Below are 12,033 nucleotides of genomic sequence, written 5' to 3'. Positions count from 1 at the left end.
GAAAACTTTATGTATATCTCACACATACGTGCACGTATTCATATGAAACTCGGTACACACAGATCTCGCTTCATCAGAATAATGTCAAAACACAGCCGATGTAAAACTGTGAAGGGATTCTTGATATCTTAAATACTATTGCCATGGCAACGTGTCAAACTTGAATATTCTTTTCAGGTGTTTTTGAAGCACTCAGCATGCTTAGAATTTTATGAAACTCAACACACACATCAGCATTAATGATAGTTAGGCACTGGCGAAAGCTCATAAATGGGCATGGAGGAGGCGCTCTATAGCTTGACCCATTGAGAAAAGTGGGGGAGTGTGGGGGGGGTGCTTTTAGCTACAGACATCAAACTCAGTACATGTATTGTTCGGACAAGAAAATCATATTGAGTATTAATGCATACCTGCAAAAATCATGCAATTCACACCATATCTCAGATCATATTTTGGATATCTTGAACGGTGTTGCCACAGCGATTTATTAAAGTAACAGTAAAAAAGATAACAGTAATTTTCTTATATCTTTAAAGGAGAAGTCCACTTCCAGAACAACAGTTTACAGATAATGTAGTCACCCCCTTGTCATCCCAGATGTTCATATCTCTCTTTCTTCAGTTGTAAAGAAATTGCTTTTTTTTTTTTTTTAAGGAAATCATGATTTTTCTCCATATAATAGACTGATATGGTGCCCCGAGTTTGAACTTCCAAAATGCAAAAAGATTGGTTATTTTCATTAAAAAAAAATACAATTTTAATACTTTTTAATCTTAAACACTCGTCTTGTCTTGCTCTCCCTGAACTGTGTATTCTGGCTCAAGACAGTTAGGCTATGTCGAAAAACTCAGATCATATTTTCTCCCTCAACTTCAAAAATCATTTCAAAATCATCCTACATCGCTGCAGAAGTTCAAAGTGAACATGCAAAGAAGATCAAAAACCCTTAAACTCCCCTGTAGTCAAAATTTTCATTCTTTAAAACTGATCTTTGATCATCAAAATGACATATTTTGACAGTTTTTTTTTTTTTTTCTTGTGAAAATAATTTTCTCATGCCTTAAAACAGCTTGAATTTTCTCACGCCTTAAAACAGACCCCCCCCATCCTCTTTTCTGGATTTATTCCAATAAAGTATCTGAAAAATTAGAAGAGAAAAGCTTCAGAACATATTCTTGTGTATAATTTGATTTGGTCAAATTGAACTTTCTAACTAAAAACTAGCCGATAATTAAAGAAGTCCACTTCCAGAACAACAATTCACAAATAATTTACTCACCCCCTTGTCATCCAAGATGTTCATGTCTTTCTGTCTTCAGTTAAGACAGTTAAGTAAAGAAATTGTGTTTTAAGGAAAGTATTTCAGGATTTTTCTCCATATAATGGACTTGATTGGTGCCCCGATTTTGAACTTCCAAAATGTAGTTTAAATGCAGCTTCAAAGGCTCTAAATGATCCCAGCCGAGGTAGAATCTAGCGAAAAGATTGGTCTTTTGTTTTTTTTTTAAACACACAAGTTTGTGTAGCACAGGCTCTGAGATGCGCATTCACGACACTACATACTATTGAATCATGTCGAAAGGTCACGCTTAACTACAGACCCAGTGTTTACAAAGCGAACACGCAAAGACTAAGAAAGTGCAAGTATGTCAAACGCTGTTTATAAACAAAAAGGTACAACGATGTCAGACGAAAAAATATAATTAAAATGTTACGTGTCACTTCCCTAACATATCTACTGCTTACACAAACGTTGATCACACTACAAACAAGACAAAACTATAATGCTATAAGAAACAGAAAAGATTCATTCATTGTTTACCTGGGTCTTTAGTCTATGATTAGCTCACCTCACCTCTTATCTGACAAGTTTTCAGGTTTGAGTCATTCGTTCATCACATGACAGCCCCATAAAATGAACGAACGACTCTAAAAACCCGAAGACTCGAAACAGGTGAACTAATTCCAGTGCAGAACCTAATTGGATGTTGCGCATGCGCGACTGAACGAATCACTCCCTGAGACGACTCATTCTTCCCGAGTCACATTAAAGATTTGTTTAAAATGAACAAATCGTTCAAGAACGACCCATCACTAATTCATAGCATTGTGGACGCGCATCCCAGAGCCTGTGCTACACAAGCTTTTGTGCTTAAAGTATACATTTTTATTTTTTGAAAAAAATGACCGATCATTTCGGTCAAAGACCCTTCTTCCTTGGCTGGGATCGTTTAGAGCCCTTTGAAGCTGCATTTAAACTACATTTTTGAAGTTCAAAATCAGGGCACCAATGAAGTCCATTATATGGAGAAAAATCATTAAATGCTTTCCTCAAAAACCATAATTTCTGTACAACTGAAGACAGAAAGACATGAGCATCTTGGATAACAAGGGAGTGAGTAAATTATTTGTAAATTGTTGTTCTGGAAGTGGACTTCTACTTTGACTGAAGCCTTGGAATACACTGCACAAGTCATAGAAACTAATGTAGTAGCTTTGTTTTAGTGAAACAAAATGTAGACATATACTTACCAAGAAGGATCAAGCTAGGAGTCACAGGCAGGTTACCCATTTTCTCAAGGTCAGAAGGAGTGGCAGACATCTATTAGTAAAGAAAACAATTTAAAATGATCATCATCAACAACAACAACAACAACAACAACAAAAAACTAATGTGCTACTTGTTGCAATATTCTACAGAGGCAATAAAACTATTTTACTCAGAGTAGAATTCAAAACTGATCATTTTCTTCTTTACTTACCCGTATGCTGATTTAAACTCTGATGATATTTAATGGAGATGTGATGTCTGTTTGTCCCTGCAATGCAAAAGAAAATGGGGACCAAACTTTAATACCAACAGATATGCAGTAAATGGAGGATAAAGGTAATTAATCGCATGGTTTAGCCAGTTTTCTGAAGTGATTCAATTTGTTTGGGTAAAAACAATTTTGAATTTTGCATTTCCAGGTTCTAATTTGTGGTTCTTTGGTCTGATATTTTGATATCAGACAAAATTACTGGTAATTAATCATACCTTTATGTTCCTTTTGGAGCTCGAAGGTTTGGTTCCCATTGGCCTTCCATATGGGCAAAACAGTTTTCCAGGACAATATCTTCATTTGTCCTCCAAGAGAAAGTCCTATGAGTTTAAGATAGCATAAGGTTGAGTAAATAATGAGAGTTTTAGTGAATGATTTCTTGAACAAACAATAGGTAAACTTACATTTTCTTAAAGAATTAATAATTTGCTTCTCTACAAAGTCAGCCTTTGAACTACAAGGATAAGGAAAACATAATGTAAAGAATAGATCTCTAGTTAACTAATTACAGACATCCCACACACAAAACATTAAAATAAAGTTTAAAAATAAAATAAAAACCGACAAATTCTTTCCGTCCATCTGCTGCTATTTTTGCAATCGCTAGCAGCGCTTTGAATATGTTCACAGTAATCGTGCAAGAATTATGAATTTTGTTCATACACATGTATCTTTTGCTTAGATGAAGTTCGGAGCATGTTTCAGTAACATAAATTGTGTGATGGTAATAAATAACAAATAAAATGCAGTAGGAATATATGCTAATGAGCTAACAATGCTATCATGTCTTACTTGGTTACTGTTCCATGATTAAAACATGCTATCCTTTTCTCAAATTATGATTTGCTGGCTCTTTATAATGTTAATATTTAGAAGTGTACGCGGTAAGATAAAACCAAAAGTGTGGTTGCAAATAACTGCAGCAGATAATAGCCGGTTTGAACCTCACGCTAAAATTGTACCCACAAAAGAAAAAACAAAAACATAATTTCACAAAACGTCATATTTTTACTCAGATAAAGTTTAAGATGTGCGGGTTAGAGAAAAAAAAAGTTTCTTACCAGTTGTGTGTTATATGATGACAGTCTGTACGAAGGGCTGACACTCCTGCGGTAACTTGCTGATTAAAACACGGTCACGAATCCAATTTAAATCCCAAAAGCCTAATTGGATGTTGAAACATTAATTTTTAAAAGTAATAAGTACTTTAGAACTAAAACAATAAAAGGCAGAGCTGCAAAATGACCTCGTGCAGATAAACCAAAATGTCTTCCTTTCCCTGCACATGTACAATGGAAAATATGGTATTATGCTGTTAAACAACAGTGTCATACTGTTGCTGATCAACATACCCCACAATACATCGCAAAATACAGTAACTTACTGTTATTATATGAAAACAGCATTTTACTGTTAAATTTCCTTGTAAATTTACAGGAATTTTTTACAGTGAATGTTATGCCCTCAAAATGCCTTAAAGGCTCGAATGCAGCCTAGTCTGTGATTCCAGTTCGCGCCCACGAGTATATGCGAATAAAGTGCAGACGGCAATGCCGGAGAGATGTGTCTGACTCCGGGCCAGTGCTTGAAGTAGGCCAGTACGCAGTACACTTCTGTATTTTAGTGTTTTGCGTACTGGCACTTTTTCGTGTATACTGGCACGTCTGACATGTTGCCAGTACTTAGAGTCAAAGCGTCAGTGTGTTAATTGGGGTGTGGAGTACCGGCACTTCTCTTTTTTTCCCACTTCAAGCACTGCTGCGGGCTACTTTTACACTGTTGCCACAGGTTATTTTTGCGGGTTATATTTTAAGTTAGCGACTAGCGGTTGTGCTCTATTTAATGCTCTATATGCTCTATTAAATGCTCTATTAAATATTTGGTTTCGTTCTGATAATCCTGTTGGTATATTTTGCATGCTAATGATTGGAATCTATCCTTTGACGTGATTGGTTACTGAAGTTTGTGAAGTAGCAAAAAAAACTACACTTTTAAGGAGAAAATACTCAGCAATGGTGTTGATTAATGGACTGGCACATGGTTTGTCTAAAAGCATATTAAAAACACCACATAGACAAATAAACAACATAAAAATCTTGATTTCATGGACATTATAATTTTCGACCTGTCATTGCTGTGCATATGGGAATGGATATGTCAAAAAGGACTGGTTGTGTACAGTAAAAAAGTGAGCACTACACTGCCAACACTGTAATATTTCAACATAACTGGTCAATTAGCTGGCATTACCTCTAGCATGAAAAAAATCATCATTGTCATTGTCTATTTCTATTTTAAGTGTCTTAAAAAACAGTATGGAGGATTTTAACACAATATATGCATATTTGTGTTGTTTTGCTAAGAGCTTGTCCTGCAAATAATTTAATCTAATAATTTAATTTAGTGGAAAACAAAAGGTTTGTGTGTTTATTCAGAAGCTCAAGCAGATCTTTGAAGAAGGATTGGAACTACAGAAGGCTCATTTGAGAGAGCAGCGTGCATATACTAAAGAACTGCGTCAGGAGAATTACCGCAAATACAAAGATGAGATTGAGGCCATGGAGAGCTACTACAGAGACCAGGTAAGTCAGAATTTATTCATGTGTGTGTTAACATACTGTACTGATTTTTCTTTAAAGTAAGACAAGGTCACAATGTTTGATAATGGACAGTGAATACTGTACTTGCTCTTCAGAAGCAAGCAATGCTCAAGATCAAAGTAACAGTTTATGTCGCAAGGTAGTTACTTTTGCAGGAGATTTAATGTTTCATAACCGTTATAGGAGGAGCTTTTATGACTTTTTTTTTTTTTTTACAATTTAGTCAGTTAAATGCTTTACAATTTAATGGTATTTTTAACTCAACTTTTTTTTTTTTTCTTTAATTGAGAATGGTTGTACACAAAGATTATGCTTCTCAAATTAGTCTAATTTATATCCCATATATAAAAGTCAGTATGTGCAAATCTGTAATTTACAACTGAAATTTGTTTAAACAAGGTATTAATATTTAAATAAAGTATTACATTTTTATTAAAGCTTTAAATACCAATTTTGCAGGTAAGGATTCATAATTTTTTTTTTTTTTTTTTTTTTTTTTTTTTTTTACATTGCATGCCATCACTCTCCCTTATGAAGTGCCTTCAACAATAGCAAAACAAAGTGTAATACTTAGTATGGACCAAAAATCTCATCTCAGGTTTTTTAGGCTGAATGGTGATACACAATAAATATCTTGGTATTTTTGGGATAGGTGGTCTAAATGTTTAATTTTCTTCTCATAAAGCACACCATAGATAAATTAAGTTGCAATATTTTTTTGTTTTGTTTTGACCAGCTACTTTTTAAAGCTTCATATCATACCATTTCAGTGAAAGATCGACTATCGAACATTTTTGCTCCCTGTGGAGGTTAGCAAAGCATGTTCTACTACGGGCACAAAACAAGTTTTCTGTCCATCAGGGTGGTTCAAGGGAAGACAGGATGCATCTGTTGGTCACTTCATTTTGGCCGTCCCAAGATTTTGGATCCAGTGTCTCCTCTAGACGCGTCTTATTGGAAGATTCCAGTCAGACCAGACATACTTTCTCATTATAGAATGGCTTGCACAGTTGAGAAGTTGTTGTTGTTGTTGTTGTTATTTTCTTGTTTGTTTGTTTGTTTGTTTGTTTGTTTTGCATTTTTGAGATAATTGGATTGGATTGTCACATTTTTGAGAGTGACAGGATCAGGACAGGAAGGTCCACAAGGTGGGATTCGGACTTCGGACCCACCGAAGCGCAAATGCGCCATATGTTTACGCGCTTCCCACGATGCTATCGATGCTGATGGAAAAAGTTGTCTTCTAATAAGCAGGGCTTGAATTGAGGGAGGATGGCATTCCCCTGTTGAAAAAATTGACAAAAAGCATCTACTCTGTAAAACCATCATCCCCCCCTTACCATCCCCTTCAGATTCCTAATGAAATATAAAAATTATCTGCGTATTTACAAACTAATAATGGTGATTGGCTAGACAGATATATTATAAGGACAATATTGTAAGGAGCTGCACACAAGCTCAAACAAGTTTTCCCCATTTTCAAGCTTGACTTTTGACGTATTTAAACGGGTGGTTTCTTCATTAGGGTGATAGGGCGACGCACCACCAAAGTGTGAAAGAGAGGGATTTTTTTTAATATCACATTCTACCACAGTGTTACGCTGCTTGTCACTGTTCTACACTGTTCTGCTTCTGGATATATACTCCAATAAGTGCCAAGTCACATATGGAGTACTGGAGAGCATTATGTGGAGAGCTGCCCTTTAGATCACCATATTCAACAAGTTCATAATGTTTTTATTAGCTTTTTTCTTTTTCTTTTTGTTATACTGGGATAAATCATACTGGGATGTATGCTAAAATTGTTGGCCCTAGAAATAGGTAGAACGTATTATATTTCCTTGAGAATTTAAAGACATTCCCCTGACATAATGTTTTGCTGTACGCGTGACATACTTGATAATGCCATCTCTCATTGTCTATCTGTCACTGACTTTGCAAAATGCAAACAAAAACAGTCTTGAGACAAACTCTAAAGTCTTAAGCTAAAAGTAAGGGCGGAGTTGACCTCGTTGCTATGGATCATGTCAGCATGCTTAGTAACTATGCACACAGTGATTGGCTAATGGGGAAGGGTCTCATATTCATAGAAATACTGAGTGCGATATTATGTTGCCATATTTAAATAAAGGTTTGAAAATAAAAATGTTACCATGTTTAAATAAAAATTTTAAAATGCAGGCTAAGTGTCACAAATTAAACAAGTATATGCTCAGCTAATTGTCAGTCTTTTACCTGTGTGCTTCTCGTAAACAATTAGCAGATATGCATATAAACATCCTTTTAATTAACAGAGTAGAATAACCACGCAAGAACAGCTGTTACTACTTACCCAACTTGTTAATGAAAACAAATATATAATCAAAGGACAATTTGGAGTGGGGATAACCTCCGAAAACCAAAAAAGATGCATGGGAAAACGTGCAAATAAGTGCAGCTTTTTTCTAAAATGTTTATGTTCCAAAGCAGATTGCCACAACAGCCATTTTAGCCCTGCTAAAAAAAACAGTAGAAACAGTCACAGAGTTTATAATGGTTTTACTGGTTATAATGTTAAATGTACTGGTTTTAATGGTAACTGTAATAGTCTCTGTTGATCTCCACAGGAAATTGGTAGCCTTTTATTGTTGGCTTGTCAAAACCACTAAATCCTAATAGAACATCTCCCAAAACACACTACAGGAAACCCTTTTTTAATAGTTAAAAATTGGTGGTTTTGTTACTTGGTGTGTCCTTTTATTTTACACCTTTAACCCTATGATTATTCAGGTAGGGTAAGGATAGTCAAATCTAACCTAAACCATAAAGTACTCACCCGCCCACAGGTCGAAGTCTTTCAGGAATGACGTAGAAGACTCTTTGTGGTTGTTCTTGTTTGAGGCTCAGTTTGTAGTTATAAGTAAAAACTCAAAGGAGGCACCAATAAACTCAAAGGTCGCAACAATAAAATCTCTTTATTTTATTGGTTATAATACAAAGCAGTTAAAGGAAAAATAAAACAAAAAATCCTTGTGGTTTTAAACTTTCTCTTTACCCCTGTGTACCCTTTCAGTAATCTTTGTGGTTAGTTGCAAACATTAAGTTAATGTGTTCTACAGTATACACGCAGGAAGTCATGCACTTTTAGCTCTACATCAATATCATTTGAAGAGGCATATATTTCTCAATATATCTCATTAAAATGAGAAGCAGAGTAGGCCTCCAAATCAGCATTTTTTTTTTTTTTTGGATGTGTTAATTGCCCATTTATTGTCTCTTTTTTTTCGATTAACCCCAAACTCAGGCCTGGCGAGTCACTCTCCTGCAGAGTTTAGCTAGACCTTGATTAGCTGGTTCAGTTGTGCTTAATTGGGGTTGAAGCTAATGCCATCAGGAAGATGGCCCTCCAGGACCGAGTTTGGACACCCCTGTATTAACCGCATCCTTGTTGTCTTCTGTCTGCCTTTAGCTATGCTGGTGTAAATTTCTTGTGCCATTTTTCATTTTTTCATTACTTATGTCATATATCTTGTGCATCAGCCCATTTATTACAATTCTTGTAATCAATAAGTTAAATTACATTTTTTGTTGTTGTTGCTTCTCTCATAAACTAAATGGAGTGTTTTCTTTTGGAAATACTTTGCTCTTTTTGACAGCGATGTGTTGCTGTTTCTTTAAACCCTGTCAGTGAAGATCTAGGCTGTAAAAACCACATCATAAGACACAAGATTCAATCGGATCGCTAATTATCCACATGGGTCACTGATCCTTGGACCCTGATGATTACTGTTTAGGGCTGCGTTGTCATTTTCACTTATTTAGTGCTTTGATTCAAATTATGTTGGCCCTGTATTGTAGTTTATACAATGTGTCAAGTACTTTTTGTCCTGTTGCAGTTTTCTTTATTGGCCGAAACCTTAGCCCATGAAAAGCAGGACATTCAAATTCGTAAGAAAGCACAGGAAAAGGTGAGTGTGTGCTGACTCCATGTACCACGAATACACCTTTATGTAATAATTATGTATAAATATTTATCTGTGTCTATATGATTATATACATATATATATATATATATATATATATATATATATATATATATATAAATATATATATATATGTATATCTATATATATATGTATATCTATATATATATGTATATCTATATATATATGTATATATATATATATGTATATGTGTGTATGTATATGTGTATGTATGTATACATAAATCTGTATTTTTTCCCTCCTAAATAATTTGTACTAAATGTATGCATTTTTTAACAGGCTGTGCAGAAAATGAAAAGAGAGTTAAGAAATAAGATGGAGAAAGAAATTGGCGAGCTGCAGAAGGTCATCATTCAGAATGACGAAAATAATTATTTCAGAGACTTGGATGTGGAACACTTACAGAAGCGTGTACAGATGGCATCTTTCCAGTATACCACCAGCTGTCTGCAGTAATCACTAGCCAAATAAGATGTGATTGTTACTGATCTGCAGCGCATCTCTTAAATATGTTAGTCTTTAGGTAGATAACCTTGAAAATAAGTTAAATTTCATGTGTAAACAAGCTTGAGATGTTTTTGCAATGTTCTTGTGAAACATTAACATTACTGTGCTTTTTGTTGTTTTTGCCAACACTTAATGTTGCATCTGAAATACTGACATCAAATCAATACTTTTTAAAAGCAGTTGTTCCCAGAGGTTGATCTTGAGTTTATGGTGGAAAGTTTTAAGCTTGTTCTATATGACAACATGTGCAATCATTTTTCCTTTTAATGAACTTCTTAGTTACACTTCCATTCTCCTTGACCTTATTTTTGAGAAGCCTGAATGACTAATGATTTCACACCTTGAATGTGCTTCAAACGTTAACTAGCATCTGGTAACAACACTAATCATGATTGTATTTTGGTTTTCATATCAAATTAAACACTGGATTGTTCTATGTTCAGTGTCATAACACTTAAATTCATGCCTTGACTATTTATTAAATCTCACATTTTATGAATTAGGTGGTTTTTTTTAATAAATGAAGTTTACATTAAAACAATCTAAAACAATAAAACTAAATTTATTTTCTCCAGTCATCTTTCAGTCTGCCTTCTAGACCCCATTCCCTCACACCTGCTTCAAGCTATCTCTCCTACACTTTTGCCAGCACTCACAAACATCATCAAAACATATCTCTTCACTCAGGTATTTTTTGCCACTGTATTCAAGCAGGCTTGGTTACCCAACTCCTCAAACCCACACTAAACACTTTAGCTGTAGACAGTGACAGACCTGTCTCTCTCCTTCCTTTGAAAAATTGTTTTCAACCAGGTATCATCTTTACTCACAGAATAAACAGCTGGACGTTAAACTAATCAGGTTTCAAAACCGGTCATTGAACAGACTGCATTACTCTTGGTCACTGAAGCTCTGTGGATTGCGAAAGCTAATCTCAGATCATCAGTTCTTATTCTGCTGGACCTGTCTGCTGCCTTTGTCAAAGTGAAATCGTCAGATCCTTCTGTCCACCCATTAGTCACTGGGCATCACAGGAACTCCACTTAACTGTTTTGAATCTTATAGACATGGATGGGCAGTATTTCAGAAACATTGATTTAAAATATGTATTTGAAATAAAAAAAAAATATATACGATTTTGTTTTTTGTATTTTAAAGCCTTTGTTTTAATCAAAAGTAAGTTGTATTTAATTACATTTAAGTTTTGTATTTTTTTTATTTAATTTTTTTTTTAAGAATACAAAATATTTTTTGCCATTCAGCCTATTTATTAGGCTTCTGATTTCCTGTATCAACTGCTGTAGTTCTGTGCCCCAAATCCAACTATCATGTACATGTCAGAGCTCCATCTAGCATTGGGGAAACAAAATCACAGAAAAATTCTGTCTCATGAATATATACATGTATGATATATGATGTGGTCTATAATTACTCTTTCCTGTTTATTAGACATGACATTTTTTTAAAGGAGAAGTCCACTTCCAGAACAACAATTTACAGATAATTTACTCACCCCCCTGTCATCCAAGATGTTCATGTCTTTCTTTCTTCAGTCATAAAGAAATTGTGTTTTTTGAGGAAAACATTTCAGGATTTTTCTTAATATAATGGACTGATATGGTTTCCTGAGTTTGCCGTTTAAATGCGGCTTCAAATGATCCCAGCCGAGGAAGAAGGGTCTTATCTAGTGAAGCGATCGGTTATTTTCATTAAAAATACAATTTAAATACTTTTTAATCTAGAAACACTCGTCTTGTCTTGCTCTCCCTGAACTATGTGTATTCTGGTTCAAGACAGTTAGGGTATGTCGAAAAACTAATTTAATTTTCTCCCAACTTCTCAAATTCAAAAATCATTTCAAAATCATCCTACATCGATGCAGAAGTTTCGACCCAGTCTTTGCAAAGTGAAGATGCAAAGAAAATCAAACACCCTTAACAAAAAAGGTAAAACAGCGATATAGGATGATTTTGAAGTAAAGGGAGAAAATACAGTCAGTTTTTCGACATACCCTGTCTTGAGCCAGAATATACAGGGGGAGCAAGACAAGACGAGCGTTTGACATTAAAAAAAGTATATAAATTGTATTATTTTTATGAAAATAACAGATTGTTTCAATTG

At 34.7% G+C, this 12,033-nt stretch overlaps 1 protein-coding gene across 7 annotated transcripts in view; it reads left to right on the top strand.

The window, feature by feature from the left end:
• Positions 1-10,486, top strand: part of LOC127166505 (centrosomal protein of 95 kDa-like) — a 54,910-nt gene extending 44,424 nt beyond the window's left edge. For 5 of the 7 annotated variants that reach the window (XM_051111834.1, XM_051111831.1, XM_051111832.1 and 2 more), the window contains 3 exons: positions 5,258-5,404; positions 9,298-9,369; positions 9,685-10,486. In XM_051111834.1, the coding sequence (XP_050967791.1) occupies positions 5,258-5,404; positions 9,298-9,369; positions 9,685-9,861 (396 nt within the window). In that variant the 3' untranslated portion in view covers positions 9,862-10,486. The other 2 variants (XM_051111833.1, XM_051111835.1) reach the window with 2 other exon arrangements.
• Positions 10,487-12,033: the final 1,547 nt, after the last annotated feature.

Source organism: Labeo rohita, chromosome 6, assembly GCF_022985175.1.
Source record: "Labeo rohita strain BAU-BD-2019 chromosome 6, IGBB_LRoh.1.0, whole genome shotgun sequence".
NCBI classification, from domain to species: domain Eukaryota; kingdom Metazoa; phylum Chordata; class Actinopteri; order Cypriniformes; family Cyprinidae; genus Labeo; species Labeo rohita.
This window is presented reverse-complemented; position numbering and strand designations above follow the sequence as displayed.